Source organism: Lampetra planeri, unplaced genomic scaffold (assembly GCF_965212315.1).
Source record: "Lampetra planeri unplaced genomic scaffold, kcLamPlan1.2.h2 scaffold_118, whole genome shotgun sequence".
NCBI lineage: Eukaryota > Metazoa > Chordata > Hyperoartia > Petromyzontiformes > Petromyzontidae > Lampetra > Lampetra planeri.
Genome location: NW_027613893.1, coordinates 271,341 through 283,262, shown reverse-complemented (window position 1 = coordinate 283,262; position 11,922 = coordinate 271,341). Strand labels below are relative to the sequence as shown.

The window sequence follows — 11,922 nt, the reverse complement described above, 5'->3', positions numbered from 1 at the left end:
AGATGTTTCCTTGTTCATGTTTTTGTTTTGTTGTTTGTTGCGGTTGCACCCGATTCAAGAGCCGAATGGCTCACAGGGCTACACCAAATACATGAACTTGAAACTTGAAACTTCATTGCTTTCCTGGCTTTGTTTTGGTGATTTCGAAAAGTTTTTCGGTTTAGCCATGTTTGTGTTGTTGTAGTACAGAGTTACACTGATGGCCTTAATCTAAGTTGTCTTGTGGTTGTTGGTGTTGTTGTTTGATTTGCATTCCACTGGGATTTTTGCACACAGCGTTGGTGTACACGGAGCTTTCTCTGCAATATTTTGCTGTCTTTTCTTGGATTTTCTGTTTGCGCTCAGTCACATATTCACTTTAAGATGTTTCCTTGTTCATGTTTTTGTTTTTTTGTTTGTTGCGGTTGCACTCGATTCAAGAGCCGAATGGCTCACAGGGCTATACCCAGAGGTGGGACAAAGTCATTGTTATGCAAGTCCAAGTCGAGTCGCAAGTCATCAAATTCATGACTCGAGTCTGACTCGAGTCCAAGTCACATGACTCGAGTCCACATCTCATAGGTGGGACAAAGTCATTGTTATGCAAGTCCAAGTCGAGTCGCAAGTCATCAAATTCATGACTCGAGTCTGACTCGAGTCCAAGTCACATGACTCGAGTCCACACCTCTGGCTATACCTAATCAATGAACTTTGAAACTTTGAAATATCGCACTCGATCTACATCTGAACCGTTCGTGACGTTATTTATATTTTAATTTCTTCTTTTTCTACCCACGTGGCTTTACCGAAATAACCAAAGAGTAATAGTTTCGTGCCATCACGAAAGCTTCAAATCACGTGCATCGAGAAATAAGAGGAATACATTCCGTTACTTTAAATAACATTTTTAGTGTGCGTGTGTCAGTGTTAAGTCCAAGTAAGTGTGTGTGTGTAAGTCCATGTGTGTGTGTAAGTCCATGTGTGTGTGTGAGTCGCTGTGTGTGTGTAAGTCCATGTGTGTCGTAGTCCATGGGTGTGTGTGAGTCGGTGTGTGTATAAGTCCATGTGTGTGTGTAAGTCCATGTGTGTGTGTGTGTGTCGTAGTCCATGGGTGTGTGTGAGTCGGTGTGTGTGTAAGTCCATGTCCATGTGTGTGTGTCGTAGTCCATGGGTGTGTGTGAGTCGGTGTGTGTGTAAGTCCATGTGTGTGTGTAAGTCCATGTGTGTGTGTGTGTCGTAGTCCATGGGTGTGTGTGAGTCGGTGTGTGTGTAAGTCCATGTGTGTGTGTGTCGTAGTCCATGGGTGTGTGTGAGTCGGTGTGTGTATAAGTCCATGTGTGTGTGTAAGTCCATGTGTGTGTGTGTGTGTCGTAGTCTATGGGTGTGTGTGAGTCGGTGTGTGTGTGTGTGTAAGTTCATGTGTGTGTGTGTGTGAGTCGCTGTGTGTGTGAGTCGCTGTGTGTGTGTGAGTCGCTGTGTGTGGCAGTGTAAGTCTAAGTGTGTTTGTGTGTCGTAGTCCATAGGTGTGTGTGAGTCGGTGTGTGTGCGTAAGTCCATGTGTGTGTGAGTCGCTGTGTGTGTGTGTAAGTCCAAGTGTGTGTGAGTCGCTGTGTGTGTGTGTAAGTCCAAGTGTGTGTGTGTGAGTCGCTGTATGTGTAAGTCCATAGTTCAAGTGTGTGTGTGTGTTATAGTCAAATTGTGTGTGTGTGAGTCACTGTGTGTGAGGAGCTCACACATCCTTGAAAGATCTGGGCAAAGTCCCATCGGTGAGCTCCTCCGGCAGGCAAGGCTGCGTTGGCTGGGTCATGTAGCCCGCATGCCCAGCCACCGCATGCCTAAACAGCTTTTGTTCGGCCGGATCGAGGGGGCTAAACGGGCGCGGCACGGGCTAGAGAAGAGATGGAGTGACTTGGTACAGGAGCTAACTGGTAAGGGTTGTCACGTAAACAGAACGTGGCCAATTCGTCACTAGTACAGCACTAGTGTAGTGTATAGTGTAGTGTATAGTGTAGTGTATAGTGTAGTGTATAGTGTAGTGTATAGTGTAGTGTATAGTAGTGTATAGTGTAGTATACTAGTACAGCACTAGTGTAGTGTATAGTAGTATAGTGTATAATGTAGTGTACTAGTACAGCACTAGTGTATAGTAGTGTATAGTGTAGTGTATAGTGTAGTGTATAATGTAGTGTATAGTGGTCTAGTGTATAGTAGTGTATAGTGTAGTGTATAGTAGTGTATAGTGTAGTATACTAGTACAGCACTAGTGTGTAGTGTATAGTGTAGTGTATAGTGTAGTGCATAGTAGTGTATAGTGTAGTGCACTAGTACAGCACTAGTGTATAGTAGTGTATAGTGTAGTGTATAGTGTGGTATACTAGTACAGCACTAGTGTAGTGTGTAGTGTATAGTAGTGTAGTGTATAGTAGTGTATAGTGTAGTGTATAGTAGTGTAGTGTATAGTAGTGTGTAGTGTAGTGTATAGTGTAGTGTATAGTAGTGTATAGTGTAGTGTATAGTGTAGTGTATAGTGTATAGTAGTGTAGTGTATAGTAGTGTATAGTGTAGTGTATAGTAGTGTAGTGTATAGTAGTGTATAGTGTAGTGTATAGTAGTGTAGTGTATAGTAGTGTGTAGTGTAGTGTATAGTGTAGTGTATAGTAGTGTATAGTGTAGTGTATAGTGTAGTGTATAGTGTAGTATACTAGTACAGCACTAGTGTAGTGTATAGTAGTGTAGTGTATAGTAGTGTAGTGTATAGTAGTGTAGTGTATAGTGTAGTGTATAGTGTGGTATACTAGTACAGCACTAGTGTGTAGTGTATAGTGTAGTGTATAATGTAGTGTATAGTAGTGTAGTGTATAGCAGTGTATAGTGTAGTGTATAGTAGTGTAGTGTATAGTGTAGTGTATAATAGTGTAGTGTATAGCAGTGTATAGTGTAGTGTATAGTAGTGTAGTGTATAGTGTAGTGTATAGTGTTGTAGTGTATAGTGTAGTAGTGTATAGTGTAGTAGTGTATAGTGTAGTGTATAGTAGTGTAGTGTATAGTGTAGTGTATAGTGTAGTAGTGTATAGTGTAGTAGTGTATAGTGTAGTAGTGTATGGTGTAGTATACTAGTACAGCACACCGGTGTGTCGGAGAGCCAAGCCACAACATTTACAATCTGAGTACGACGTTTCTCCAGTAATTACAACCAACTTCACCGGGCGACAGCCAGATTTGTGGAGAAGTCTTTAACTTTTTTTTCTTGTTGGTTCTTTCGGTAAAGTCACGTAGAAGGGAAATAATAAAATAATAAAAATAAGACGCTGTCTTTCCGACAGACCTGTTCTTCACCTGAGGACGGCTGCTTGCGTTGTGGCCGAAACGTCGTGAGAATTATTTTATTATGTTGAATTTTTATTATTTTATTATTTCCCTTCTACGTGACTTTACCGAAAGAACCAAGAAGATGAATCCCTGCAGTCACGAAAGAAGCCTTACATCGAAATTTAAGTCTTTAACTGTTTCGTTCCTTGTATAGCGGTGTAGATGCGTTGACCACGCTTCTGTGCTCTTACACAATGTGCACGGGGGGAGGAGTGGGGATTACTGAGGCAACGTGCATCATGCATTTGCATTACGCGAGCCCTTTGAACTTGTACTTCCTGTCTATTGTGTTGATGAAAATATCCCTACCAACGGTTCGTCTCTATTCAAGTACGCTGCCCTTTGTAGGCATGCATTTCAATCAGCTATATCGCTAGGACCTCAAATTTAGCAATCTTTTGGAGAACTTTCGATGTAAAGCTTCTTTCGTGACTGCAGGGATTCATCTTCTTGGTTCTTTCGGTAAAGTCATCACGTAGAATGGAAGTAATAAAATAATAAAAATAAAACATAATAAAATAATCTTCTTGGTTCTTTCGGTAAAGTCATCACGTAGAATGGAAGTAATAAAATAATAAAAATAAAACATAATAAAATAATCTTCTTGGTTCTTTCGGTAAAGTCATCACGTAGAAGGGAAATAATAAAATAATAAAAATAAAACATAATAAAATACAATTCTCACGACGTTTCGGCCACAATGCAAGCAGCCGTCCTCAGGTGAAGAACAGATCTGTCTTCAGACGCTGTCTTTCCGACAGACCTGTTCTTTACCTGAGGACCTGTTCTTCACCTGAGGACGGCTGCTTGCGTTGTGGCCGAAACGTCGTGAGAATTATTTTATTATGTTTTATTTGTATTATTTTATTATTTCCATTCTACGTGATGACTTTACCGAAAGAACCAAGAAGATGACTTTTGGAGAACGTTAATCAACCAGGTGGGGTGTTGACTATGGTGTTGGCTGACTCTCTGTGTGTGTTGTAGTGCATTATATTTCCATGTTTGCTATGTTTGTTTTCTCATTCATTTCTATCTGATGATGATTGTGACTCATGCAGCCAGCTATGGCTGCATGGTTTTGCTAGTACATGTTGTTCATAATCAACGTTTTTGGGTGTTAGATCGCGTTATTTATAAATGTGTCGTAACCCTCCACACCACCCGACACGGCCAATCAGTAAAAAAGTGTCACGTTGACAAAAGACAAAATAGTTCACTGCTTTACCCCCACACCGGTGTGTTGAAGCGTGAAACCACAACATTTGCCCGATGATGCTGGATGCAATTACCAGCGTAGAGAAGGGAGGGAATGACTGTGGCCGATAGACACACAAACTAAAGCCCTCCCCGGGGCGATGGTTTCGAGGTTCCCCGCTGCCCTGGAGGGCGGTGACCTCACGCCGCCGTTCGCCCATAAAAAGGGGCGACGAATCTCAAGCAGCCGCATCACTCCGTCTGACACCTCCAGGAGACCTTCAGACCACTCCGGGACCACTTCAGAACCACTCCAGGAGACCTCCAGGAGACCTTCAGGACCACTCCAGGACACCGCCGCTCCCCGCTGCATCCTCTCTCCGTGTCCACAATGGCTCAGAGCATCGTGCCCCTGGTGATCGTCTTGCTGGCCAGCTCGCTGGCTCTCAGCAACGCGAACGTGAGTCCTGAACCCTATGGGAGGGAGCCTCAGTCTGGCTCTGTGAGTCCTGGGGGATTGACACTGAACCCTACAGGAGGGAGCCTTAGTCTGGCTCTGTGAGTCCTGGGGGATTGATAATGAACCCTATGGGAGTGAGCCTCAGTCTGGCTCTGTGGGTCTCGGTGATTGACACTGAACCCTACAGGAGGGAGCCTTAGTCTGGCTCTGTGAGTCTCGGTGATTGACACTGAACCCTACAGGAGGGAGCCTTAGTCTGGCTCTGTGGGTCTCGGTGATTGACACTGAACCCTATGGGAGGGAGCCTTAGTCTGGCTCTGTGAGTCTCGGTGATTGACACTGAACCCTACAGGAGGGAGCCTTAGTCTGGCTCTGTGAGTCTCGGTGATTGACACTGAACCCTATGGGAGGGAGCCTTAGTCTGGCTCTGTGGGTCTCGGTGATTGACACCGAACCCTACAGGAGGGAGCCTTAGTCTGGCTCTGTGAGTCCTGGGTGATTGACACTGAACCCAATGGGAGTGAGCCTTAGTCTGGCTCTGTGAGTCTCGGTGATTGACACTGAACCCTACGGAAGGGAGCCTTAGTCTGGCTCTGTGAGTCTCGGTGATTGACACTGAACCCTATGGGGTTGAGCCTTAGTCTGGCTCTGTGAGTCTCGGTGATTGACACTGAACCCTACGGGAGTGAGCCTTAGTCTGGCTCTGTGAGTCTCGGTGATTGACACTGAACCCTATGGGGTTGAGCCTTAGTCTGGCTCTGTGAGTCTCGGTGATTGACACTGAACCACGTTTGGTGTTTGTGGGGCACTTTAAACGTCGACATGTAGGGGGTCATACCCTTTCAACTGGTACAAAACTGACACCTTTATACAAGGCATCATGTTTGCATTAACCACAACACAAGCACTCAAAATGCAAACAAAAAGAAACAACTCTGATAATGATGTTTCTTTTTGTTTGCATTTTGACTGCTTGTGCTGTGGTTAATGCAAACATGATGCCTTGTATATTTTTATTTTACTTTTATTAATTTTTATTTAACTTTTATTAATTTACATTTTTTTACCTACGTGACTTTACCGAAAAAAACCTAAGAATATTGTATAAAGGTGTCAGTTTTGTACCAGTTGAAAGGGTAAAAACCTATCACTATATTTTGCCACTGGTAAAGGAGATGTCTCATACTGTGGGGGGGTCTTCCAATCAACAATCTCGGATTTTCAGATGTCTATCCCATGTTGTTTGTGTTACTAAAAACGACCTGGGCAACGCAATTTGTAGCTTTCTACCCTGTAGGGATGGATCTTAAATAGGTTGTTGTTGTTGAGACATACACAGATGAAGGAGGTCTTCATTTATACGGATAGATGGAAGATAGATGTTCACCTCCTGTTGTTTGTCTTTAATAGCTGCCTGGGTAACACAATTAAAGCTTCTTTCGGTAAAGTCACGTAGAAGGGAAATAATATAATAATAAAAATATAACAAAATAAAATTATAAAAATCAAACAAAATAAAATTATTAAAATAAAACATAATAAAATAATTCTCACGACGTTTCGGCCACAACGCAAGCAGCCATCCTCAAGTGAAGACCAGGTCTGTCGGGGAGACAGCGTCTGACAGCGTCTGAATGTCTCCCCGACAGACCTGTTCTCAACCTGAGGACGGCTGCTTGCGTTGTGGCCGAAACGTCGTGAGAATTGTATTTTATTATGTTTTATTTTGATTAGTTTATTATTTCCCTTCTACGTGACTTTACCGAAAGAACCAAGAAGATGAATCCCTGCAGTCACGAAAGAAGCTTTACATCGAAATTTTACAATTACAGCTTTCTACCCTGTAGAGAAGTATCCGAGCGAAGGGGTGCGAGACATATGGGGCCGTCCATATATGACGTCACGCACCTAGGGGGGGGGGGGTCAGACATTTGTGACGATGTGTGACGAGGGGGGGGGGGTGGGTTTGAGAAATGTGACGTCACATAAAAATGCGAAACTTAAAATAAATATAGAATCGTTATAACAACACTCCTACAACATCAGAGTGCAGCGCCACATTAAACACGCACTACAATGACAATAGTTTAAAGCGATTTGAAGCATGTTTTATTTTCAAAATGTAAATATGGTTTGGGGGGGGGGGGTCAAAAATCGTCCCAAATCGCGTGACGTCATTTATGGACGGCCCCTTACACAGATGAAGGTCTTTATGTTAATAGGTTTTGTTGACATTTGACGATACCGATGATGTTTTGAGTTCATCTCCCATCCTGTGCTCATTCTTTGCTTTGTTTACATTTTACAGGGAATAGACAAGGCAAATAACGGTGAGAGTTTTACTCCTGATACAGACTACTCACACACAGAGACCCACAGACTACTCACACAGTAGAGACCCACAGACTACTCACACACAGAGACCCACAGACTACTCACACAGCAGAGACCCACAGACTACTCACACACAGAGACCCACAGACTACTCACACAGCAGAGACCCACAGACTACTCACACAGCAGAGACCCACAGACTACTCACACAGCAGAGACCCACAGACTACTCACACAGTAGAGACCCACAGACTACTCACCCACAGAGACCCACAGACTACTCACCCACAGAGACCCACAGACTACTCACACAGTAGAGACCCACAGACTACTCACACAGTAGAGACCCACAGACTACTCACCCACAGAGACCCACAGACTACTCACACACAGAGACCCACAGACTACTCACACAGCAGAGACCCACAGACTACTCACACAGTAGAGACCCACAGACTACTCACACAGCAGAGACCCACAGACTACTCACCCACAGAGACCCACAGACTACTCACACAGTAGAGACCCACAGACTACTCACACAGTAGAGACCCACAGACTACTCACACACAGAGACCCACAGACTACTCACACAGCAGAGACCCACAGACTACTCACACACAGAGACCCACAGACTACTCACACAGTAGAGACCCACAGACTACTCACACACAGAGACCCACAGACTACTCACACAGCAGAGACCCACAGACTACTCACACAGCAGAGACCCACAGACTACTCACCCACAGAGACCCACAGACTACTCACACAGTAGAGACCCACAGACTACTCACACACAGAGACCCACAGACTACTCACACACAGAGACCCACAGACTACTCACACAGTAGAGACCCACAGACTACTCACACAGTAGAGACCCACAGACTACTCACACAGTAGAGACCCACAGACTACTCACACAGCAGAGACCCACAGACTACTCACACAGTAGAGACCCACAGACTACTCACCCACAGAGACCCACAGACTACTCACACAGTAGAGACCCACAGACTACTCACCCACAGAGACCCACAGACTACTCACCCACAGAGACCCACAGACTACTCACACAGTAGAGACCCACAGACTACTCACACACAGAGACCCACAGACTACTCACACAGCAGAGACCCACAGACTACTCACCCACAGAGACCCACAGACTACTCACACAGTAGAGACCCACAGACTACTCACACACAGAGACCCACAGACTACTCACACACAGAGACCCACAGACTACTCACACAGTAGAGACCCACAGACTACTCACACAGTAGAGACCCACAGACTACTCACCCACAGAGACCCACAGACTACTCACACAGTAGAGACCCACAGACTACTCACCCACAGAGACCCACAGACTACTCACCCACAGAGACCCACAGACTACTCACACAGTAGAGACCCACAGACTACTCACACACAGAGACCCACAGACTACTCACACAGCAGAGACCCACAGACTACTCACACAGCAGAGACCCACAGACTACTCACACAGCAGAGACCCACAGACTACTCACACAGTAGAGACCCACAGACTACTCACACACAGAGACCCACAGACTACTCACACAGTTGAGACCCACAGACTAATCGCACAGAGACCCACAGACTACTCACACAGTAGAGACCCACAGACTACTCACCCACAGAGACCCACAGACTACTCACACAGTAGAGACCCACAGACTACTCACCCACAGAGACCCACAGACTACTCACCCACAGAGACCCACAGACTACTCACACAGAGACCCACAGACTACTCACACAGTAGAGACCCACAGACTACTCACACAGTAGAGACCCACAGACTACTCACACAGCAGAGACCCACAGACTACTCACACAGTAGAGACCCACAGACTACTCACACAGTAGAGACCCACAGACTACTCACACAATAGAGACCCACAGACTACTCACACAGAGATGCACAGACTACTCACACAGAGACCGATAGACTCACCACACAGAGACCCATAGACTCATCACACAGATACCCATAAACTCACCACACAGCAGAGAACCATAGACTCATCACACAGCAGAGACCCATAGACTCACCACACAGAGACCCATAGACTCATCACACAGAGACCCATAGACTCATCACACAGCAGAGACCCATAGACTCACCACACAGAGACCCACAGACTCATCACAGAGACCTGCTAACATCTCTACCTTCTCTAACATCTCTACCGTCTCCTGCAACGTTTGACCCACCCAGTATTCTGCCAGGACAAGGCTGATGGGCTGTACCCAGACACCTCAGACTCCCACAGCTTCTACCACTGCTCCAATTCGCTGACGTACCACAAGCAATGTCCAGCCAACCTGGTGTTCAACCCGGCCAAAAACAGATGTGACTGGGACGGTACGTATCGCACATTCACCCCACCAACTCACTCGCCCACTCACTCATTCACCCACTCACCCACTCACTCATTCACCCACTCACTCACTCATTCACCCACTCATTCACCCACTCACTCACTCATTCACTCACCCACTCACTCATTCACCCACTCACTCATTCACCCACTCACGCATTCACCCACTCACTCATTCACCCACTCACTCATTCACCCACTCACTCACTCACCCACTCACTCATTCACCCACTCATTCACCCACTCACTCACTCATTCACCCACCCACTCACTCATTCACCCACTCACTCATTCACCCACTCACGCATTCACCCACTCACTCATTCACCCACTCACTCATTCACCCACTCACTCACCCACTCACTCATTCACCCACTCACTCATTCACCCACTCACTAATTCACCCACTCACTCATTCACTCACTCACTCACCCACTCACTCATCTCCTCACTTGTACACCTACTCAACAACAACAACAACCACCTGCACAAGCATCGTGGTGGCGGTGACGAGATATTGCCGCTCGACTGATTTGGAGTGAGACCTCTGCTGTCACACCAGAGCCGGTCATGAGCACACTGCCCAGGTGTGGGAAACTCTCCACTCTCTCCTCAACTGCCCCATCATCAATTGGGAGTTGTGGGGGTGGAGTGTCCGATGGTACAAAACACCCAGGCAGGTGCTTAGTTTTGGTGGGGCTGATGGTAAGTCCCCACCTCTTTGCGGCAAGCTCCAGGTTCAGCTGCAGCAGCTCCAACTCCTCCTCTGAGTGAGCAGAAATTACCAGAACATCGGCATACGTACCATGGTTGAGCAATAGGGAGCCATCCCTTGACCGCATTCGGGCATTGATCAGGCTCCCATTGTATGTGTACCAAATGAAAATTCTTCTGGTACAGCCATTGAAGGTTTCACGAACCACGTGGTCGAAATAGATGTTAAATAATGTGAAAGCCAGAGGACATCCCTGTCGCACCCCAAGGTGAACAGGGATTGGCTCTGACTCCTAGCCACGTAGATTTACCCGGGCCCGCTCACCATCATCAAGGTCCTTAATGATCGTGAGCAATGAGTCAGGGACACCGAAAGCACGAAGAACAACCCAGAGCTCAGGCCTACTGATGGTATCATAGGCCTTTACCAGGTCAAAAAAGCAGAGATGTAGGTCTTGTTGGAATTCCCTACACCTCTGCTGTTGCAGACGGACTGAAAATATGGCATCTGTGCAGAACCGCCTTTTCCTGAAACCGCATTGGGGCTCCGCAAGCCTCTCCTCAGCGTGCCTGGCAAGGCGGTGTTGAATAATCCTTGCCAGGACCTTTCCCGGCACACTGAGGAGTGAAATTCCCTTGTAGTTGTTACAGTCTGTGCGGTCCCCCTTCTTAAAGAGGGGGACCACCAGGGCATCCTTCCAATCCTGCGGAACCCGTCCAGTGGTCCAGACTGTTGTTATGATGTCATATAGGGCAGTCTGTGCACAAACGCCACCCTCCCTCAGAATTTCGCTTGGGAGATCATTTCTGCCCGGTGCCTATCCCAGTCTCAAACTCTGGATCGCCTTCAGTACTTCCTCAACTGATGGCACCTCAGCCAGCCACTCACAGGGGGTGACTTCTTCCAATATTTGAAGCACCACAGCCTCAGCAGGGTCATCCCCACTTTGTCCCACCATGTTTTCCAGGCTGAAGGATTTCCCCTCCTCAAGGACCTCACAAAAATGCTCAGCAAATCCGCAATCGGTGTGGCACTGCAAGTTACTTTTTGTTTTGGTAGTTAATTGAAGGTGGATGGGTTACCAGCCCCTCGCACTTGTCCAGAGCCCCCATTTAGCTGCTGTGGTGGTCACAGATGCCATGAGGGGAAAAGCCAATCGGAATTGGCCCTCATCCCCTCAGCACTGTCCACGACAGCGTTGCCCGTCCGGCACCACGAGGAGGTAGGGGGTTGTTTTACACAGACTCATCACACAGAGACCCACAGACTCATCACACAGAGACCCACAGACTCATCACAATAAGACCCACAGACTCATCACTCAGAGACCCAGAGACTCATCACACAGAGACCCACAGACTCATAACACAGAGACCCACAGACTCATCACACAGAGACCCACAGACTCATCACACAGAGACCCACAGACTCATCACACAGAGACCCGTAGACTC

The 11,922-nt window shown here is 46.6% G+C and overlaps 1 protein-coding gene across 7 annotated transcripts in view; it reads left to right on the top strand.

Annotated features, from left to right (window-relative positions):
* Positions 1 to 1,795: 1,795 nt before the first annotated feature.
* The window catches only part of LOC144738832 (chondroitin proteoglycan 2-like), a 29,526-nt gene continuing 19,399 nt past the window's right edge, over positions 1,796 to 11,922 (top strand). For 2 of the 7 annotated variants that reach the window (XM_078621823.1, XM_078621824.1), the window contains exons 1-4: positions 1,796 to 1,907; positions 4,820 to 5,005; positions 7,314 to 7,335; positions 9,591 to 9,737. In XM_078621823.1, the coding sequence (XP_078477949.1) occupies positions 4,937 to 5,005; positions 7,314 to 7,335; positions 9,591 to 9,737 (238 nt within the window). In that variant the 5' untranslated portion in view covers positions 1,796 to 1,907; positions 4,820 to 4,936. The remainder of the gene's footprint in view (positions 1,908 to 4,819; positions 5,006 to 7,313; positions 7,336 to 9,590; positions 9,738 to 11,922) is intronic. The other 5 variants (XM_078621822.1, XM_078621827.1, XM_078621825.1 and 2 more) reach the window with 5 other exon arrangements.